This window comes from Ranitomeya variabilis, chromosome 1, assembly GCF_051348905.1.
Source record: "Ranitomeya variabilis isolate aRanVar5 chromosome 1, aRanVar5.hap1, whole genome shotgun sequence".
NCBI lineage: Eukaryota > Metazoa > Chordata > Amphibia > Anura > Dendrobatidae > Ranitomeya > Ranitomeya variabilis.
Genome location: NC_135232.1, coordinates 508,119,329 through 508,141,762, shown reverse-complemented (window position 1 = coordinate 508,141,762; position 22,434 = coordinate 508,119,329). Strand labels below are relative to the sequence as shown.

The 22,434-nt window shown below is 46.7% G+C and overlaps 2 protein-coding genes across 5 annotated transcripts in view; both read right to left on the bottom strand.

Moving 5' to 3' along the window:
• The window catches only part of LOC143765898 (tetraspanin-33-like), a 224,848-nt gene that overhangs the window by 164,988 nt on the left and 37,426 nt on the right, over nt 1–22,434 (bottom strand). The gene's annotated exons all lie outside the window — the stretch shown is intronic.
• LOC143793761 (uncharacterized) lies at nt 111–22,364 on the bottom strand. Its single transcript, XM_077280756.1, has 6 exons — nt 22,266–22,364; nt 18,573–18,765; nt 18,259–18,415; nt 17,319–18,136; nt 1,356–1,475; nt 111–136 (listed from the first exon to the last, which is right to left on the bottom strand). Exons 1-6 carry the CDS (start codon nt 22,362–22,364, stop codon nt 111–113), a joined length of 1,413 nt encoding a protein of 470 aa, XP_077136871.1.

The window sequence follows — 22,434 nt, the reverse complement described above, 5'->3', positions numbered from 1 at the left end:
ATGTTGGAAACTGACATCCTATGAGAAGAATTACTCCATAGTGGAGTAGGAATGTTTGGCCATTAAGTGGGCATTGGACACTCTAAGATACTACCTCTTAGGCAGGAAATTCAGGCTAGTATCAGACCATGCACCACTGAGGTAGATGACGGAGAAGAAGGTAAACAATGCCCGAGTGACCAGGTGGTTCTTAGCACTTCAGGATTCTAGCTTCTGAGTCGCCCCGCCTGGGCCGTGGGGTACTCGGTACCGGGTCCTGAGTTTCACAGGGGGATGTCACGGTGGCGACCCGATCCGTGGCCCTGGGCGCCCATTTAAAAGGGAAAGGTCTTTAGAGGGAATAAAGTTTATGTTCGTGATGCCACCTGTGGTATTCGGTCAGTGGGGACCGACGCTGCTTTAAGGGGTCCTCTGGGGTGATGTTATGGCAGCTAGATGGTATACCTTCCCACAGGTGAAGTATATCCCCAGGGATCCCGGTATGTAGATGGAAGATGGTGAGATGTGCAATGAAGAACGAGGACACAGGTTTGCAGTCTCTTTACCTTGTTTACTGAAGTCTTCAGGCAGCCACAATCCAGGGCACCAGATCACAGGGCAGGCAGGGCTCAGCCGGCTTGGAGGCAAGTTAGGAGTCCCCTTACCCAGGTGGAAATCAAAGCCTTCCTTTAGTGCCGTGGTGTTGTAGTCCCTTACTGCCTATGGCTTCACATAAGGTCCTCAAAGGTGTTCTATCTCTCTGTCCCCCATATAGGATAGGACATGACCCATATGACTGGTGACTTGAGGCGGTTTATAGGGATTCTAGCACGGCCCAGCCTCTAAGAGTGTCACCGTGTCACCGTGCCTCCTGGGTACTAAGGCGAACAGGGAACGTGGAGTTCAGCTGTCCTGCGGGTCTCTGATGTACGTCGTGGAGAGCCTTACGATCCTTGGTGTTCCTGCTACCGGTCTCTGCGCCTCAGAAGGAGGCAGCCTGCTCGGGGCTGGTCTCACCCTGGTATCCTCACCTGTGCTTTGCTCTCCTGCATGTCTACTGCAATGTATTTGGCTTTCTGAATGTCTCTTTCCGGGAGCGGCTACACAGCTCCGTAAACCCTCTTCTGCTTCAGACTGATCCAGTCTGTGTCCTGGCAAGACTGACTAACTTTCCCTACAGACTACCATATATATATGGGGAGTCACCTAGTGAATAGGATCAAAAGCTCCCCCTGGTGGCCTGGAGTGTGAATGTGTTGCATGCTTGTGGTTACCTGGTTACAGTTATCCCTTCTTGCCTTCAAGCGTAACATCACTCTCCCAGTGAGGAAAGCAATGCTACTGGGACAATAGGTTAGGTTCCGCTGCTCACTTACCTCCAGTCCAGGTGTTTGGATTATCTGATTTAAGGCAGTTGGGACCGTCTAACGGGATCTGTGTGTTTTGCAAGGTGAGGAGGCCTTGCATGTGCTGCTCAGACCCTGCCTTGCTGGAGTCTGCGGGGAAAAGACTCACATTTAAAACGGGTGAGCCCGAGTTGTATATGGGCTGCTTATTTTCCGTTTTGTTCTATTATACCTTTTTGTTTACCTGGAAGATGCTGTCTTATTTTTGTTAACGCTGACGGTTTATGAACCTTTAATAAACCCGCCTGTTTGTTTTGAATCAACGAACTAAGTACCATGTGTGAACCAGCATCTACCACAGAGCCAAACCCTCCCACTACTTAAAAGTGTTGTATAGACATCTAATATCGGATCGGTGGGAGTCTGACACCTGGCACCCCCATCATCTATTTGTAGCACCCCAGGTAACCAGCTGCTACAGTGATGTTGCCTTTCCTTCGGGGAGGGTAATCTCATGCTTGGAGGCAATGGAGTTCTCTTTCCCAGGTAAGGCTGGTTTCACACTTGCGTTTTGATCTGCAGCATTTAAAAAAAAACGCAGGTGGTGAAAAAACGCATGTAAACGCATGTAAACGCTGTGTTTTTTAGACGCATGCGTTTTTACATGCGTTTTAAAAACGCAGCGTTTGACCGCGTTTACATGCGTTTTTTTGCATGCGTTTGCGTTTTTTTGCACAAGAAGAGAAATTTCACAATAACAAAAACAAGATAACAAGACACCACCAATGGGACTAGAGAGGGCGTGTATTATGGAATCTCTATATTTAGACCCTACGGCTACTTAAATTTTAACAGCTTGCTACTGTATCCTGTGTCATGATGGATCTTTGCATGGAGAGCTTTTATTTCAACCTGGATTTCAGCTTCAAGATGTTTCTGGCCTGTGCTTTTGCTTGGGAGCAAGACCGAAACCGCGAAAGATGGAGAAGGAGACAACGTAGGCGTTTTTGGAGGCACCCCATTATTGAATTGCGTGAGAGCCGTGGAGCCTACCACACGCTCTATGCCGAGCTGAATGCCAACCCAGAGAAATTCCAGGAGTACATGAGAATGTTGCAAGAATCGTTCTGGGATTTGCTGTCTCGTGTCCAAGGAGCCATACGGCGACAGGACACCCAGCTCCGTAGAGCGATTCCACCCGAGGAACGTCTGCTGGTGACATTAAGGTACGTTGAAAATCTAAACCAATGACAGTCCAAATTTCTTATTCTGCCTTTTTGGGGGGGGGTATTTTCCTCTTTTTTTTTTTTTTTCAATTTTTAACCACACCATAAAAAGAGTAGATTGTAATGTTGTTTTTTGTTTGTGTTTTTCTTCTAGATTTCTTGCCACAGGGGAGAGTTTGTCTTCCCTCCACTTCCAATACTGGCTTGGAATATCCACCCTGTCCGGAATAGTTGTGGACACCTGTCGGGCATTATGGAATGTACTCCGTGAGGAGTTTATACCACTACACACCACGGACATGTGGCGTGAAATTGCTGACAAATTCTGGAATGTGTGTGATTTCCCCAACTGTTTAGGAGCAGTGGATGGAAAGCACATCCGCATTATCAAACCTGCCAGAACCGGATCTGAGTTTTTCAACTACAAAAAATATTTTTCTGTAGTGCTCATGGCAATAGCTGATGCGGACTGTCGCTTCATCGCCGTGGACATTGGAGCTTTTGGCCGTGGCAACGATTCCCTGACTTTCAAGAGCTCCGATATGGGCCGGCGTGTGTATGGTAAAAATTTTAATTTTCCACCTCCACAGCCTCTCCCCAGCACTCAAGGCCCACCGCTGCCATTTGTTATGGTTGGGGATGTGTTGTGGATTCTGTTTTTGGGCTCCCTCTGGTGGTTACAACTGGTACTGGGTGACTTTGGTGGGTTGCGGTCTCTGGTTTCCACCTGTCCATCAGAGGCTGGGTGTTTCCTATTTAACCTGGCTTTCCTGTCATTCCCTTGCCGGCTATCAATGTATCAGTGTGTCTCTGTTACCTTTGCTACCTGCTCCTAGGCCTTCAAGACAAGCTAAGTCTGATTTCCCTGTTTCATGTTTGCTTTCATGTTTTTAGTCCAGCTTGCAGATATGTAATTCTCTGCTGCTGGTTGCTCTAGTGGGCTGAAATTACCACTCATGTACCATGAGTTGGCACATGAGTTCAAGTAATTTCAGGATGGTATTTTGAAGGGTTTTAAGCTGACCGCGCAGTTCACCTTTTGTATCCTCTGCTATCTAGCTTAAGCGGGCCTCATTTTGCTGAATCTGTTTTCATAACTACGTTTGTGCCTTCCTCTCATTTCACCGTCATTATATGTGGGGGGCTGCTATTTCTGTGGGAATATTTCTCTGGAGGCAAGATAGGTCTGTGATTCTTCTGATAGGGGTAGCTAGATCTCCGGCTGGCGCGAGACGTCTAGAATCCCCCCAGGAACGTTCCCCGGCTGCTGTTAGTTGAGTGTTGAGGTTCAGGATCGCGGTCAGCTCAGGTTCCATCACCCTAGAGCTCGTCCTGTTTTTGCCCGTGTTATGTTGCTAAATTCCCTGCCATTGGGAACATGACAGTATAGCCGGCCCACAAAGTGTTAATTGTTTGGGCTGAAGCAGGAGAAAAAGAAGTGTTGAAGGGAAATTATTTTTTTTTTTCCCCTCAGAGTTTTGCTGCCTAGCCCTTAATTGCTGTCTAGCTGCTTCTTTCCTCCTCTTAACCCTTGAATGGCTCTGACCTTAGCTGTTTAACATGGATGTCCAGAGTTTGGCTTCCAGCCTGAATAATCTTGCTGCAAAAGTTCAAAACATACAGGATTTTGTTGTTCACACTCCTATGTCTGAACCTAGAATTCCTATTCCAGAGTTTTTTTCTGGAGATAGATCTACCTTCCTGAATTTCAGGAACAATTGCAAATTGTTTCTTTCTTTGAAATCTCGCTCCTCTGGAGACCCTGCTCAGCAGGTCAAGATTGTAATATCTTTCCTGCGGGGCGACCCTCAGAATTGGGCATTTGCATTGGCACCAGGGGATCCTGCATTGCTCAGTGTGGATGCGTTTTTTCTGGCACTGGGATTGCTCTATGAGGAACCTAACCTGGAGATTCAGGCTGAAAAGGCTTTATTAGCCCTCTCTCAGGGGCATGATGAAGCGGAAGTATATTGTCAAAAATTTCGGAAATGGTCGGTGCTTACTCAGTGGAATGAGTGCGCCCTGGCTGCAAACTTCAGAGATGGTCTTTCTGAGGCCATTAAGGATATTATGGTGGGGTTCCCTGCGCCTACAGGTCTGAATGAGTCTATGGCTATGGCCATTCAGATTGATCGGCGTTTACGGGAGCGCAAACCTGTGCACCAGTTGGCGGTGTCTTCTGAACAGGCACCTGAGACTATGCAATGTGATAGAATTCAGTCCAGAAGTGAACGGCAAAATTATAGGCGGAAAAATGGATTGTGTTTTTATTGTGGTGATTCAGCTCATGTTATATCAGCATGCTCTAAACGCACAAAAAAAGTTGATAAATCTTTTGCCATTAGTACTTTGCAGTCTAAGTTCATTTTGTCTGTAACTCTGATTTGTTCACTGTCATCCATTTCCGTCAATGCCTATGTGGATTCGGGCGCTGCCCTGAGTCTTATGGATTGGTCATTTGCCAAACGCTGCGGTTTTAGTCTGGAGCCTCTGGAAGTTCCTATTCCTTTGAAGGGAATTGACTCTACACCATTGGCTATGAATAAACCGCAGTACTGGACACAGGTGACCATGCGCATGACTCACGTTCATCAGGAGGTGATTCGCTTCCTTGTACTGTATAATTTACATGATGTACTAGTGCTTGGGCTGCCATGGTTACAAACTCATAATCCAGTCCTGGATTGGAAAACAATGTCTGTGTTAAGCTGGGGATGTCAGGGGGTTCATGATGATGCACCTCTGATTTCAATCGCTTCATCTACTCCTTCTGAGGTCCCTGCGTTTTTGTCTGACTATCGGGATGTTTTTGAGGAGCCTAAGCTCAATTCGCTCCCTCCTCATAGGGATTGTGACTGTGCTATAGAATTAATTCCTGGCAGTAAGTTCCCTAAGGGTCGTTTATTTAATTTGTCAGTGCCAGAGCATACTGCTATGCGGAATTATATTAAGGAGTCCTTGGAAAAGGGACATATTCGTCCATCTTCGTCCCCTCTGGGAGCAGGTTTTTTTTTCGTGGCAAAAAAAGATGGTTCCCTGAGGCCTTGTATTGATTATCGCCTTCTGAATAAGATTACAGTCAAATATCAGTATCCATTGCCATTATTGACTGATTTGTTTGCTCGCATTAAGGGGGCTAGGTGGTTCACTAAGATAGATCTTCGTGGTGCGTATAATCTTGTGCGGATAAAGCAGGGTGATGAGTGGAAAACCGCATTTAATACGCCTGAGGGCCATTTTGAGTATTTGGTAATGCCTTTTGGACTTTCTAATGCTCCTTCAGTCTTTCAGTCCTTTATGCACAATATTTTCCGTGAATATCTGGATAAGTTTATGATTGTGTATTTGGATGATATTTTGGTGTTTTCTGATGACTGGGAGTCTCATGTTCTACAGGTCAGGAAGGTGTTTCAAGTCCTGCGGGCCAATTCTCTGTTTGTGAAGGGCTCAAAATGTCTCTTCGGAGTCCAGAAGATTTCTTTTTTGGGGTACATTTTTTCTCCTTCTACTATTGAGATGGATCCCGTCAAGGTTCAGGCGATTTGTGACTGGACACAACCTACATCTGTTAAGAGTCTTCAGAAGTTCTTGGGTTTTGCTAATTTTTATCGTCGGTTCATTACTAATTTTTCCAGTGTTGTTAAACCTTTGACTGATTTGACTAAAAAGGGTGCTGATGTTGCTAATTGGTCTCCTACGGCTGTGGAGGCCTTTCAGGAACTTAAGCGCCGGTTTTCTTCTGCTCCTGTGTTATGTCAACCAGATGTTTCACTTCCTTTTCAGGTTGAGGTTGATGCTTCCGAGATTGGAGCGGGGGCGGTTTTGTCACAGAGAAGTTCCGATGGCTCGGTGATGAAGCCATGTGCGTTCTTTTCTAGAAAATTCTCGCCCGCCGAGCGCAATTATGATGTGGGTAATCGGGAGCTTTTGGCCATGAAGTGGGCATTTGAGGAGTGGCGTCATTGGCTTGAGGGTGCTAGACATCGTGTGGTGGTCTTGACTGATAACAAAAATCTGATTTACCTTGAGTCTGCCAGGCGTCTGAATCCTAGACAGGCTCGTTGGTCGTTGTTTTTTTCTCGTTTCAATTTTGTGGTTTCATACCTGCCAGGTTCAAAGAATGTGAAGGCAGATGCTCTTTCCAGGAGTTTTGTGCCTGACTCTGGGCCTACTGGTATCCTTAGGGATGGGGTAATATTGTCCGCCGTCTCCCCAGACTTGCGACGTGCATTGCAGGAGTTTCAGGCGGATAAACCTGATCGTTGTCCACCAGAAAGACTGTTTGTTCCGGATGATTGGACCAGTAGAGTCATCTCCGAGGTCCATTCTTCTGTGTTGGCTGGTCATCCTGGAATATTTGGTACTAGAGACTTGGTGGCCAGGTCTTTTTGGTGGCCTTCCTGGTCAAGGGATGTGCGCACCTTTGTGCAGTCTTGTGAAGTGTGTGCTCGGGCTAAGCCTTGCTGTTCTCGGGCCAGTGGGTTGTTGTTATCCTTGCCTATCCCGAAGAGGCCTTGGACGCACATTTCCATGGATTTTATTTCAGATCTCCCTGTCTCACAGAAAATGTCCGTTATCTGGGTGGTGTGTGACCGCTTTTCTAAGATGGTTAATTTGGTACCCTTGCCTAAGTTGCCTTCCTCCTCTGAGTTGGTCCCTTTATTTTTTCAGAACGTGGTTCGTTTGCATGGGATTCCGGAGAATATCGTTTCTGACAGGGGATCCCAGTTTGTGTCTAGATTTTGGCGGACGTTTTGTGCTAAGATGGGCATTAATTTGTCTTTCTCGTCTGCATTCCATCCTCAGACGAATGGCCAGACGGAGTGAACTAATCAGACCTTGGAAACTTATTTAAGGTGTTTTGTTTCTGCTGATCAAGATGACTGGGTTGCCTTTTTGCCACTGGCCGAATTTGCCCTTAATAATCGGGCTAGTTCTGCTACTTTGGTTTCTCCTTTCTTTTGTAATTCGGGGTTTCATCCTCGTTTTTCCTCTGGTCAGGTGGAGCCTTCGGATTGTCCTGGAGTGGACGTGGTGGTGGACAGGCTACATCAGATTTGGAATCAGGTGGTGGACAATTTGAAGTTGTCTCAGGAGAAGGCTCAGCAGTTTGCTAATCGCCGTCGCCGCGTGGGTCCCCGACTTCTTGTTGGGGACTTGGTGTGGTTGTCTTCTCGTTTTGTCCCTATTAAGGTCTCTTCTCCTAAGTTCAAGCCTCGGTTCATCGGTCCTTATAAGATCTTGGAGATTCTTAACCCTGTATCTTTTCGTTTGGATCTCCCAGCATCGTTTGCTATTCATAATATGTTCCATCGGTCGTTATTGCGGAGGTATGAGGTGCCCGTTGTTCCTTCGGTTGAGCCTCCTGCTCCGGTGCTGGTGGAGGGAGAATTGGAGTATGTTGTTGAGAAGATCTTGGATTCTCGTGTTTCCAGACGTAAACTCCAGTATTTGGTTAAGTGGAAGGGTTATGGTCTGGAGGATAATTCCTGGGTGGTCGCCTCTGATGTTCATGCGACTGATTTGGTCCGCGCCTTCCATAGAGCTCATCCTGATCGCCCTGGGGGTTCTCGTGAGGGTTCGGTGACCCCTCCTCAAGGGGGGGGTACTGTTGTGGATTCTGTTTTTGGGCTCCCTCTGGTGGTTACAACTGGTACTGGGTGACTTTGGTGGGTTGCGGTCTCTGGTTTCCACCTGTCCATCAGAGGCTGGGTGTTTCCTATTTAACCTGGCTTTCCTGTCATTCCCTTGCCGGCTATCAATGTATCAGTGTGTCTCTGTTACCTTTGCTACCTGCTCCTAGGCCTTCAAGACAAGCTAAGTCTGATTTCCCTGTTTCATGTTTGCTTTCATGTTTTTAGTCCAGCTTGCAGATATGTAATTCTCTGCTGCTGGTTGCTCTAGTGGGCTGAAATTACCACTCATGTACCATGAGTTGGCACATGAGTTCAAGTAATTTCAGGATGGTATTTTGAAGGGTTTTAAGCTGACCGCGCAGTTCACCTTTTGTATCCTCTGCTATCTAGCTTAAGCGGGCCTCATTTTGCTTAATCTGTTTTCATAACTACGTTTGTGCCTTCCTCTCATTTCACCGTCATTATATGTGGGGGGCTGCTATTTCTGTGGGAATATTTCTCTGGAGGCAAGATAGGTCTGTGATTCTTCTGATAGGGGTAGCTAGATCTCCGGCTGGCGCGAGACGTCTAGAGTCCCCCCAGGAACGTTCCCCGGCTGCTGTTAGTTGAGTGTTGAGGTTCAGGATCGCGGTCAGCTCAGGTTCCATCACCCTAGAGCTCGTCCTGTTTTTGCCCGTGTTTTGTTGCTAAATTCCCTGCCATTGGGAACATGACAGGGATGAGGCCTTCCAGATGTGTGAAAATCTCCTGAAGCCCTATTCCAGTCGTGACTTGGACCACACTAGAAGGATCTTCAACTACAGACTGACCAGGGCCCGAAGAACAGTAGAGTGTACCTTTGGCATTCTGGTAGCTAAATGGCGCATTCTTGCATCAGCCATAAATCTAAAAGTGGAAACAGTTGACGAGGTGGTCAAAGCCTGTGTGGTTCTGCACAATTACATAATTACTAAGGAACGACCCCACATTGAACTGGATGAACCAGTTGCACACCCTCTGCCTGATTTCCAGCATCACCCGCTGCGGTCAACTGCAGCCGTTGGTCTCATGCGGGACCAATTTGCTGCTTATTTTGATTCAGATATTGGACAGGTGTCATGGCAGGACAATGTTGTGTAAATGTCCTGTTGTATCTTTATCTGTACCAGTAATTTTCTACAATGAAAATAATGTTTCACATTAATAAACTTTAGTGTTGGTTTTGTTGACCGTGTCTCCTATCTTTTTCCTCTCCAAACCAAGGTTACCCAAAAACGTGCATTAAACCATGTCATATCCCCCTTTTTTTTTGCATATTCCACACTACAAATGTTTAGTAGTGTGGATGTGCAAAATTAAATTTTGGCGCTGTAGCTTTTAAAATAAAGGGTTAAATCGTGGAAAAAATTGGCGTGGGCTCCCGCACAATTTTCTCCGCCAGAGTGGTAAAGCCAGTGACTGAGGGCAGATATTAATAGCCTAGAGAGGGTCCATGGTTATTGGCCCCCCCCTGGCTACAAACATCTGCCCCTACCCACCCCAGAAAAGGCACATCTGGAAGATGCGCCAATTCTGGCACTTGGCCTCTCTCTTCCCACTCCCGTGTAGCGCTGGGATATGGGGTAATAAAGGGTTAATGTCACCTTGCTATTGTAAAGTGACATTAAGCCAGATTAATAATGGAGAGGTGTCAAATATGACACCTATCCATTATTATTCCAATTGTATGAAAGGGTTAAAAAAACACACATACATTATTAAAAAGTATTTTAATGAAATAAACACACTGGTGGTTTTAATATTTTATTGCTCTCTCAATCCACCTGAAGACCCTCGCTTGGAAAAATAATAAACCAACAATATACATACCTTCTGATGATCTGTCACGTCCCACGAGGTAAATCCTTCTGAAGGGGTTAAAATATTTTACAGGCAGGAGCTCTGCTAATGCAGCTGTGCTCGTGCCTGTAAACCCTGGGGAATGAAGGAAATGTAGGTCAATGACCTATAGTTACCTTCAGTCGTGGTGATGCGCCCGTTATGATCCTTAGTGGTTGAGGATAACAAATTACTCCAGCTAAGTAACAAACATAGGACAAGCTCTAGGGAGGTGGCAAACTGGACTGACCGCAAATCTGAACCTATCCAAACACACCAGAAGTAGCCGGTGAACGTGCCTAAAAATCCTAGACGTCTCGAGCCAGCCTGAGGAACTAACTACCGCTAGAGAGAAAGAAAGACCTCTCTTGCCTCCAGAGAAATAATCCCCAAAGAGATAGAAGCCCCCAACAGATAATAACGGTGAGGTAAGAGGAAGGCACATACACAGGGGTGACAGCAGATTCAGCAAATGAGGCCCACTAATACTAGATAGCAGAAAATAGAAAAGAGAATCTATGCGGTCAGTAAAAAACCCTTACAAAATATCCACTCTGAGATTTCAAGAACCCCCACACCAACTAACGGTGTGGGGGGAGAAACTCAGTCCCCTAGAGCAACCAGCAAGCAAGGAAATCACATTTTAGCGAGCTGGACAAAAAAACATAATGAACACTGATACTCAAAAAATGATCAAACAAAAACTTAGCTTGTCTTGGAGAGACTGGGAGCAAGGTTGACACAAGGCATCTGAAGAGCACTGAATACATTGATAGCAGGCAAGGAACTGAGTCTCCAGGTGAGCTAAATAGGAAACCAACCAAGGATAACGAACAAGCTGATGCAGCCAACCTGCAGAAAGACAACACTACACAGTACCGCTTGTGACCACTAGAGGGAGCCCAAAAATAGAATTCACAACAGCGCCCCTTTTCTGGGGTAGCTAGGGGCAGATGTTTGTAGCCAGGGGGGGCCAATAACCATGGACCCTCTCTAGGCTATTAATATCTGCCCTCAGTCACTGGCTTTACCACTCTTGCGGAGAAAATTGCGCGGGAGTCCACGCCAATTTTTTCCACGATTTAACCCTTTATTTTAAAAGCTACAGCGCCAAAATTTAATTTTGCACATCCACACTACTAAACATTTGTAGTGTGGAATATGCCAAAAAAAGGGGGATATGGCATGGTTTACTGTATGTAAACCATGTCTCATATCATGTTCGGTTTGTAAATCCGGGAATTCAATTTCAGGCTTTTAACATATATCGCGCTGAAGTAAATATAAATGTATCTATATATATAATTGTCTAAGGGTTTTTCCGTCTGTCTGTCTGTCTGTCTTTCTGTCTGTCTGTCTGTCTGTCTGTCCTGGAAATCCCGCGTCTCTGATTGGTCGAGGCCGCGCAGCCTCGACCAATCAGAGACGGGCACAGCATGTCGACGATGATGTCACAATGGAAATCCTGCGTCTCTGATTGGTCGAGGCCGCCATGGCCTTGACCAATCAGCGACGGGCACAGTATCGACGTAGATGTCATAATGGTTGCCATGGCGACGATGATGTCATAAAGGTTGCCTCGACCAATCAGCGACGGGCACAGTCTGCCGCGAATCACATACTACGGGGACATGCATATTCTAGAATACCCGATGCTTGTGGTGCAGTGACCCCTGTGGCAGCTAGGGGGCGCTGTGTGTGCTCTTTGGGATATGCATGGAGGCATATTTGTTGTTATAATGGTGGTGAAACAAAGTCCGGCATTGTGATGAATGGACAATATGTGTGTCGCAGAGGAGGAGACTCTGCGCTGCCAGCCTGAAGTGATATGGTGGTCTGGGACCTGTAGTCCTACAGTTATACTATTTGGCATATTTATAATGGGAGGCTAGGCAGGGCTAGTTGTGTGAGATGGGCGGGACAAACTAGCCACACATCCACACTCCCATCCAGGGGAGTGGTTAAGGGTATATAATGTGACCAAGGTGTGGGTCACATGGTTCCTCTATGGTTCCAGTGTTTGGACCTGAGTGGTGAAGGTCCTGAAAGTATGTGTTGGATTTCCTGGGAGTAGGAATCCTGAATAGCACCTGGTAGGACTTGGGTGTTGGGAGGTCCTGGGAGTAGGACCGGATCCCTGAATAGCACGAGGTGAGGACCGGGATCTGCAGAGCCAGTGACAGCTACTGTGTGGGGAAGCTACAGTCCTTCGGTGGGTCTGGACTGACTAATGTGTGCCGGCCAGGCAAGTTGGTGATCCCTGTGAGGCAGCTTACCCGGAGGAGTGGACTGACAAGGAGTCAGCAGGTGGAGCAGGAGCTCCCGGCAGGTACTATACAGACTGTTGGTGCTTGTGATGTTCTATGAACTGTGTGGTCTCCCACGGCAACTGAACGGAGTGAGGTTCAGCGTGTTTAGAGACCGCAACCCAGTGTCATATATGCTGTATGTGACTTGGGACGTTGGTGAACTGTACGGCGTACGGACACCCATGGTAACTGGGCGAAGTGACAGGTCCAGCATGTTTAGTGTCCGTGAGTCAAAGCCGTAAATAAAGTGTAAGTTAAAGCTGCAAGATTATATCACCAGTTGGTGCCTGTTGTGTTTCATGAGATGTACACAATGAACTGTGCATAACCCGGTTTATGAGGCTTAATAAACCGTATGGACTGCTGTGTTTAAAAAAACCGTGCCCGTGTGCTTGAATCCCGTGCCAAGCGAGTGTCCCCCAATACACTCAGTAAGAGCAATCTTACTATATATATATATACATATATATATATATATATATATATATACTAGCTGTACTACCCGGCTTCGCCCGGGTTAATGACTGCTGTTAGCAAAATAGAATGTGTTAACAAAAATTTATTCTGCACACAAAAACCACAAAACAAATAGATAGAAATGTAATTATTAAAAGGCAAAAACCAAGCTAATAGAAGAATTTCACAACATATATTAGCTTTGTGATACTGAGAATGTCTTTGTTGCCTATATTAACCAATCAGAGCTCAGGTTAATTAACTGTAGCAAAATAGAAGCTGAGCTGTGATTGGTTGCTATTGGCAGCCTGATAAATCCCCAGCCAACAGGAAGCCCTCCCCCCTGGCAGTATATATTAGCTCACACATACACATAATAGACAGGTCATGTGACTGACAGCTGCCGTATTTCCTATATGGTACATTTGTTGCTCTTGTAGTTTGTCTGCTTATTAATCAGATTTTTATTTTTGAAGGACAATACCAGACTTGTGTGTGTTTTAGGGCGAGTTTCATGTGTCAAGTTGTGTGTGTTGAGTTGCGTGTGGCGACATGCATGTAGCGACTTTTGTGAGATGAGTTTTGTGTGGCGACATGCGTGTAGCAACATTTTGTGTGTCGAGTTGCATGTGACAGGTTAGTGTAGCAAGTTGTGTGCAGCAAGATTTGTGCATGGCGAGTTTTGCGCGTGGCAAGTTTCATGTGTGGTGCCTTTTGAGTATGTGCAAGTTTTGTGTGAGGCAACTTTTGCATGTGGTGCAACTTTTGTACATGTGGCAATTTTTCTGTGTGTGCAAGTTTTGCATGAGGTGAGTTTTCCATGAGGTGAGTTTTGCGCGTTGCGAGTTTTGAGTGGTGACTTTTGTGTTTCGACTTTTATGTGGCGAGGTTGGTGTGTGTGTGGTGAATTGTGTGCTGAGGGTCGTATATGTGTTCAAGCACGTGGTAGTGTGTGGTGCATTTTGTGTTTGTGTTCATATCCCCGTGTGTGGTGAGTATCCCATGTCAGGGCCCCACCTTAGCAACTGTACGGTATATACTCTTTGTCGCCATCGCTCTCATTCTTTAAGTCCTCATTGTTCACATCTGGCAGCTGTCAATTTTCCTCCAACACTTTTCCCTTCACTTTTTCCCCATTATGTAGATAGGGGCAAAATTGTTTGGTGAATTGGAACGCGCGGGGTTAAAATTTCACCTCACAACATAGCCTATGACGCTCCCGGGGTCCAGACGTGTGACTGTGCAAAATTTTGTGGCTGTAGCTGCGACGGTGCAGATGCCAATCCCGGACATACACACATACATACATACACACATTCAGCTTTATATATTAGATATACCTGTATGTAATCTCCTGTATATAGTATATATCTGTGTGTCATCTCCTCCTGTATATAGTATATACCTGTATGTCATCTCCTCCTATACATAGCATATACCTGTATGTCATCTCCTCCTGTATATACTATATACCTGTAGGTAATCTGCTCCTGTATATAGTATATACCTGTGTGTCATCTCCTCCTGTATGTAGTATGTACCTGCATGTCATCTCCTCCTCTATATAGTATATACCTGTGTGTCATCTCTCCTGTATATAGTATATATCTGTGTGTCATCTCCTCCTGTATATAGTATATACCTGTGTGTCATCTCCCCTGTAAATAGTATATACCTGTGTGTCATCTCCTCCTGTATATAGTATATAGCTGTATGTCATCTCCTCCTGTATTAGCCCTCGTTCACACGTTATTTGGTCAGTATTTTTACCTCAGTATTTTTAAGCTAAAATGGCAGCCTGATAAATCCCCAGCCAACAGTAAGCCCACCCCCTGGCAGTATATATTAGCTCACACATACACATAATAGACTGGTCATGTGACTGACAGCTGCCGGATTCCTATATGGTACATTTGTTGCTCTTGTAGTTTGTCTGCTTATTAATCAGATTTTTATTTTTGAAGGATAATACCAGACTTGTGTGTGTTTTAGGGCGAGTTTCGTGTGTCAAGTTGTGTGTGTTGAGTTGCGTGTGGCGACATGCATGTAGGGACTTTTGTGAGATGAGTTTTGTGTGGCGACATGCGTGTAGCAACTTTTTGTGTGTCGAGTTGCATGTGACAGGTTAGTGTAGCAAGTTGTGTGCAGCAAGTTTTGCGCATGGCGAGTTTTGCGCGTGGCGAGTTTTATGTGTGGTGCCTTTTGAGTATGTGCAAGTTTTGTGTGAGGCAACTTTTGCATGTGTTGCAACTTTTGTGCATGTGGCAATTTTTCTGCGTGTGCAAGATTTGCGTGTGGCGAGTTTTCCATGAGGTGAGTTTTGCACGTGTGGTGAGTTTTGCATGTGGAGAGTTTTGCGCGTGGCGAGTTTTGAGCGGCGACTTTTGTGTTTCTACTTTTATGTGGCGAGGTTGGTGTATGTGTGGTGAAATGTGCGCTGAGGGTGGTATATGTGTTTGAGCACATGGTAGTCTGTGGCGCATTTTGTGTGTGTGTTCATATCCCCGTGGTGGTGTGGCGATTATCCCATGTTGGGGCACCACCTTAGCAACTGTACAGTATATACTCTTTGGCGCCATCGCTGTCATTCTTTAAGTCCCCCTTGTTTACATCTGGCAGCTGTTAATTTGCCTCCAACACTTTTCCTTTCATTTTTTCCCCATTATGAAGATAGGGGCAAAATTGTTTGGTGAATTGGAAAGCGCGGGGTTAAAATTTCACCTCACAACATAGCTTTGACGCTCTCGGGGCCCAGACGTGTGACTGTGCAAAATTTTGTGCCTGTAGCTGCGACGCCTCCAACACTTTTCCTTTCACTTTTTCCCCATTATGTAGATAGGGGCAAAATTGTTTGGTGAATTGGAAAGCACGGGGTTAAAATTTCACCTCACAACATAGCCTATGACGCTCTCGGGGTCCAGACGTGTGACTGTGCAAAATTTTGTGGCTGTAGCTGCTACGGTTCAGATGCCAATCCCGGACATACATACATACATACATACATACACACACACACACATTCAGCTTTATATATTAGATATATATGTCTCAATGACACAATAAATGTATATATATATATATATATATATATATATATATACATACATACAAGAAACCAGACTTTGGAGCGAAGATCGCCGTCGGCTGACCCGATCCCACAGTGAGATCGGGTGGGGTTTCACCAAACCCGACTTTGCCAAAAGTCGACGACTTTTGAAATTGGCAGATCTGTTTCGCTCAACCCTAGTGGTTATACAAGGCAGTTATAAACTCAACAGGTCAGGTGTCATAACTTTTGAGTTTATGGACACCTGACCTGTTCAGTAGAGGACTGCACTGTATTTCCACCATTTTCTATTAATACTGCCACACTAGGCATATACAAAGAGAGATTATGGATATACATGTTATATTTTTGGGGCCACCTCATATCTGTATACTAAAGACACACATATAGCTGCAGTCTTGTATGTTTAACTACTGGAGATATGTTGTGGCCCAAAAAATAAGTGTGTGGCGAAGTTTCTTGGCGCACGGTGTGTGTTGCCGGCGGCGATAGACACAATAAACCAAACAAGATTGTGGCAAAGCAAACTTTTTTTTATTTAGTTAACAATGTAAAAAAAATATTTTTTTGAACCGCGCCGGCTTGGGGTTGAGTGATGTAAACGGGGGGTGTGAAGAACTGAGGCCTGGCTAACCGTGGACGACGCAGAGGAGGCAGGAGAAGGGGCAATAAAACTAGAAGGGTCTGGAAGTTCGGGGATGGGGCTTGAAACATGAGAGGCTTGAGACACACTGGAAGGGTGAGACAAAACTGACAATACAGACACATCGGTAGGTGAAGGGGGAGGAATACTAAGAGTTTTTTGTTTTTCTGATTTTTTGGGGGGGTTTGCCTGGTAGGGGGGCGTCTTGGTGGGCTCATATGCTGTAGCGTGGTGGCGGGAGACCCGACAGGGTCCAGCTGCACTGTCTCACAGTCCATTGCGCTTGTCGAGCGCTCACCCATGCCAGAGTCCTGGTGCGTCGTGTTGGGGGGGAAGCATAAAGCCACGCCAGGGTCCTGCTGCATCGTGGTGGGTCCGGTCATGAAAGAAACGCCAGGGTCCTGCTGCATCGTGGTGGGTCCGGGCCGGAAAGGCACGCCAGGGTCCTGCTGCATCGTAGTGGGTACGGGCCAGAAAGACACGCCAGGGTCCTGCTGCATCGTAGTGGGTCCGGGCCGGAAAGACCCGCCAGGGTCCTGCTGCATCGTGGTGGGTCCGGGCTGGAAAGATACGCCAGGGTCCTGCTGCATCGTGGTGGGTCCGGGCCGGAAAGACACGCCAGGGTCCTGCTGCATCGTAGTGGGTCCGGGCCGGAAAAACATGCCAGGGTCCTGCTGCATCGTAGTGGGTCCGGGCCGGAAAGACACGCCAGGGTCCTGCTGTATCGTGGTGGGTCCGGGCCGGAAAGACACGCCAGGGTCCTGCTGCATCATAGTGGGTCCGGGCCGGAAAGACACGCCAGGGTCCTGCTGCATTGTGGTAGGTCCGGGCCGGAAAGACACGCTAGGGTCCTGCTGCATCGTGGTGGGTCCGGGCCTGAAAGCCACGCCAGGGTTCTGCTGCATCGTGGTGTCAGTGGAGGAGGTCCAAGCCGGAGCAGCGGTGGTCACGGTGGTGGCGGTGGGATGTCCAACTGCACTCGTCATGGTGTTGGCGCTGTAGTGGAGTCCGCCTGTGGAAGGAATTGAGATGGCCGTGCAGTGGTATGCAGCAGAGGTCGGCAAGGAGGTTAATCGTGACAGTGACGGCACAGTTGGATATGCCGCCACTGTCTGCTGTAAATAACGACTCTGCTGCATAGCCTGCACAAAAGCAGCATTGCAGGCCTGCATCACACTGAGCTGGAGATCAGGGCTAAGGTGTTCCGACATGCCCTGCTGAATTTGGTTGAAAAAATGATGAGCTGGCCTCTGGAGGTCGGCTTTCACTTGATCAAGGCTTTTGGTGACCTCCTGGATATGGCAATTCAAGAGGTTATGAGAAACATCCATTCGGTCACCTAAAGCCTTGATTGCTTCGTGTAAAACCGAGCTCAAGTGCAAAAACTCGGGCATGATTGACCTGTCCGAAGCCCTCTGTCGCTGCCGGGATGAGCCCAAAAAAAAGGGGGCAGTGGAAGAGGACTGGGAATGGGGAAGACCTGACGGGCCAGCTCCCTGGTCTCCAGTTACTGTGGAAGGCCCACCTGCTGCTGCGCTGCTGGATGGCTGGGACGGGTCCCTGGCTGCCGGCTGAAGGACCGCTCCAGAACCTGGCTCGACAGTCGTGCTGTGTGTGCTGTGAAAAAAGGAAACAGAAAATTAATACCAAAAATTAACCAGACGCGCTAAATCCTGTGGAATTTTAAAATACAGATTATGTCAATATAATACAACCAAAAGCATGTGAGAAAAACTTACGCTCTCTGGGCAAGGACCGGTCTTAAAAATGACAGCACGCGATGATACTTGTACAGTCTGATCCTTGCTCCTGAACCACTGGCAGCACGACTCTCTTGGCGCAGGTCCTTGTTGAAGCGGTCCTTCATGGAACGCCAACGTGTTCTGACTTTGTCCACTGTTAAAAAAAAAAATTATGGTCAGGACATTGAATTTTTGCCGTTCAAATAAAACTGTGTGTGATGAGAGAAACTCCGGAGAGTTTCTTTCATCACACACAGTCAAGAGAGCACGGCAAAAGTCTCTGCTGCTTCACACTGCAGTGCAACACTTACCAAATGCACTACGGACCCGTGGCGGGGCATTATCCCATCCATCCCACAACGCTTGGGCCACCTCATTCCACAGACGTCGGAGAGTGGTGTTGATCGAATGCAGTGGATCCCGGCCGTCCCACAACGGAACTCGCTCCTGGACCAGGCTTATTAGGAGGTTGTTGTCAATAAGGTCATCGTCCCGTCGTGAAACCTAAAAATTAAAGACAATCATTACAGTTTGCTCAATCACATTAGGAAAAGAAAGAGAACAGATGATGAGAAATGGCATGAATACGAAAGTAAACATACAAAAGGATTCCATAAGAAAAATTTAGAGATATAGAGTGTAAAGAATGGAAGATTCAAGAATTTTACAATGAGGACAGTCAGCCTTGTATACATACCCGCTGCCGTCTTCCAATCGGACCTTGACTCCGCTGCTCCTGCCCGGTCTTAGCCTCAGTAGAAGTGCTCTAAAAAAAAGGAAAAATCAAATTGTCACATGTGTCGATGTGACAGTGAATACTTACCAATCTGACGAGGCAAACACTCACCTCACTGACATGTTCCACTTCCGACTGACGTGGCTCAAACTCCTCACCAGATGAAGACTCCGAAGAAGACATTCTGAGGCATGTAGAAAGAAAAAAATGGAAGAAATTAGGACATGTAGAGCCAAAAATTAGAAAATAAAGGCATTGGTAGGATATACTCACATTGATCTGGGTCTTGTCCTCCAAAATGCGTCCTGCCAGTGTCTTGTCTTCTTCAGAGTGTGATGAGAAGTGTCCTGAAACTTTCCCCAACCTCCCTTTATCACCTTGTTGGTAGGGGGTGTCTTATCAGTGTCTAGACATGGTTATATTAATGGAAACGCATGCGTTCAAAAACGCATGCAAACGCATGTACACAAAAACGCATGCGTTTCCATAGACATCAATGTATTTTTTGACGCAAATCAAACGCAAATGAACGCATGCGGTTTTTTTGCGGCAAATAAACGCCCTTGAAAATTACTACATGTTGCATTTCTGCAACATGCCGCATGCAGCCAAAAAACGCATGCGTTGTTAAACGCGGACAAACGCGTACCAAAAAAACCGCATGCGTTTGTAATGTTAAACATAGGGAAAAAAACGCATGCGTTTTTTTTCCCAAAAACGCTGCAGATCAAAACGCAAGTGTGAAACCAACCTAAGGCACTCACACACAACACATTCCAAATCCATGCCAGGAGGTGGAGCTCAGGACCTGGATTCAGGGGAGCTTCCCTAAGCTATATGTATCCTGACCTGGAGGAGGAGCTGGACAGTTGGTCCAGGGAGATAAAAGGGACAGGACAGTCTGATAGAAACACTGAAGGAGAAGGAAGTCTGGAACTGAGAGCAGACAGAGAGGCCTAGCAGCCATGTGGGAGCTGCTGCCTCTGGAAAGAGAGAGAACCTGAAGGGTTGTTGTATGTGGTGGAGCTAGAGGAAAGGAGCAGAGGAGATAGAAAGGGCTCAAAGGGGAACTGCGATCGGACACCCTCAGAGGCAGAGCGCAGCAGCCGGGTATCGGGAGCCCGAGGCTTTTGTGGGACTCTAAGACACAGAGCAGAAGTGGAGGGCTGAGAACTTTATGGGATTGGCCCACACCACACCTGAGACGCAGCAACACCTGAGGAGCCAGGGGCATGGTAGAGTCCCTATAAAAAGGCTCAAGCTGCCCGTCATGCAGGTACCTGTCTCAGGAAAGGGGGAATAGAGGACTCTTCAGGAAGCTTCAGGCAGCAGGGACTTCATATACAGCAAGCGCTAGTTGAAAAGGCTCACGGACCTTGACTGGAAAAAGGGAATCCTCCATTGCCTCTGAGCCAGCCGGGCCATACCATCACCCATGCCTTGTACCCTGGACTATGGCCTGCTAAGTACAGTAAACCAGGTAAAGACTTACAACTTGTGTCCTTTACTCATTTTACCGGCCTACACCATCATCGCCATACAGTTCAGGACCTCTGGGGACCCCGCTTCACCTGTGGGAAGCGTTACCATCATTGCTGCGACAACATCCCCCAGAGGACCCCTTTAACGCAGCAACAGTCCCGCTATTGACCGAACACCACAGGTGACGTCACGACAGACTCATTTACAATACCCCATTAAAGACCGTTCTCCTTTAATTGGACGCTCAGGGCCACAAACCGGGTCGCAGCCACCGTGACATCCCCTTTAAGACCGGACCCGGTAACGAGTACCCCACGGCCCAGCCGGGGCGCTCCATATTACTTCCCACAGCGGCTGGATATCAACATTGAGCAAGACTGAACAGCTAAGGTATTTTCAAATTTTAGTGATAATAACAGCCGATTGGTTTGGGTGCTGGGTGTCTTGCCCCCACTGATCTGAGATTGATGATCTATCCTAATTAGATGCACAGATAACCTGTTTAAGTGATGTAGCTATTCATTAGAGAGTACATGGACATACATTATAGTAAAGTATAATATAAACTACATAATCAAACTGTGAGGGACAAGGGAGACTCCATTTTGGATTCATTAATTCAGGCTCAATATATTGCAAAGAGATCTTCCTCCACTCCTCAAGTGGCCTCCACCCTTGGGAGAAATACACAAATCCTCTAAAGAACAGAACGTCACCATTTGGCCACAGAATTAGAGGCCATATGTTAATAAAGACAAGGAGGAGCAGAGCTAGGACCCCCTGCTGTTTTTTTTTTTGCAAGGCAGCCCACATGAAAGGGAAAACTCTAGACACTTGGGCAACGACTCCTAGAGATGAATTATGAGAGTACTGTGCATCTCAGGGTTAAGTCCAATATACCACCAGAACCCTGGGAGCCCTCGGCATGCACCCCTGCATCTCATATTGCTCTAGCTGTCCCGGATGCTGAGCTTTCGAGTTAGGCTCTCCAAAACCTCTTAGCTGACCCACGTTTGGACTTTCCGTATTGGTCCAGACCCAACGAACCCGATGAGACATCCTGTTTGGATCTCCCCCTAGCAAGTTATGACCCATCCTAGATATTAGGAATTATTTCAACTAGGAGGTCAAGGGAGGAGAATTCTGCCCAACCCAGAGGGGTGATGGCAAATATGGGAGGGGGCGAACTTGGGGTTAAAGGCTAGCTACCCACTTTTAGCCTTTGTCATTGTTCTGCCATGGAAGCCACGTCTCATCGCGTGTGTAGATGGACCAAGAACTAAAAAGGTGCCTGTGGATACGAGAGCTTCCCTCCATCCACACGTGATAAGAAATGATAACGTGACACATATGCTAGCTGCTATCCCCAACCTGTACTCTTATATGTACTTCTAGCTGTAATCTCTGTATATTACTCTGTATATATTTGTATTTCAGCAATTAAAATATCAATTAATTTTGGACTGATCTTTTATCTCAAAACCCAATTTCCCACGTCCGTGAGCTCGGCTAGTACTTATACGATACCTTACCTGGGGTTGGTTTCTGACTTGATACAAGCTTGCTAATGGATCCGGCTTATATCTAATGAGGAACTGGTGGCAGCATACCGTTCTGGTGTTATTGGGGGATCCTGGCAGTGATGGATCGGAGGTTTATATATATATTCTTGGCCTAGGACTGGTGATATATATACTGCCCTCACTGCAGAGTGCCCCGATAACCAGTACGTGACAGGGCATCCTCTCTGACGACTACTTATCCTAGGTGCAGTTCCCTGACTGACCTGAGGGTAAGGGCGGCGCCAGAAAGCTGTGACTGTGTAAGCTCCATCACAGATTGGTGACGGCGGGGGGATATCGGTATCCCTGGGCTCTCCTCTCATGTGTTTTTCCTTACACAAGCATAATAATTACACTAATTACATAGCATCTATGGGTGTCTTGTATTTACTT

Bases quoted from the DNA above. Each gene is read 5' to 3' on its own strand.
- LOC143793761 (XM_077280756.1), bottom strand. From the start codon at position 22,364: ATGAGAGGAGAGCCCAGGGATACCGATATCCCCCCGCCGTCACCAATC. The intron at 18,416-18,572 runs GTAAGTGTTGCA...TTTTTTTAACAG, and splicing joins ACGGGTCCGTAGTGCATTTG to TGGACAAAGTCAGAACACGT. The intron at 137-1,355 runs GTAAGTGAGCAG...CATCTACCTCAG, and splicing joins TCCAAACACCTGGACTGGAG to TGGTGCATGGTCTGATACTA.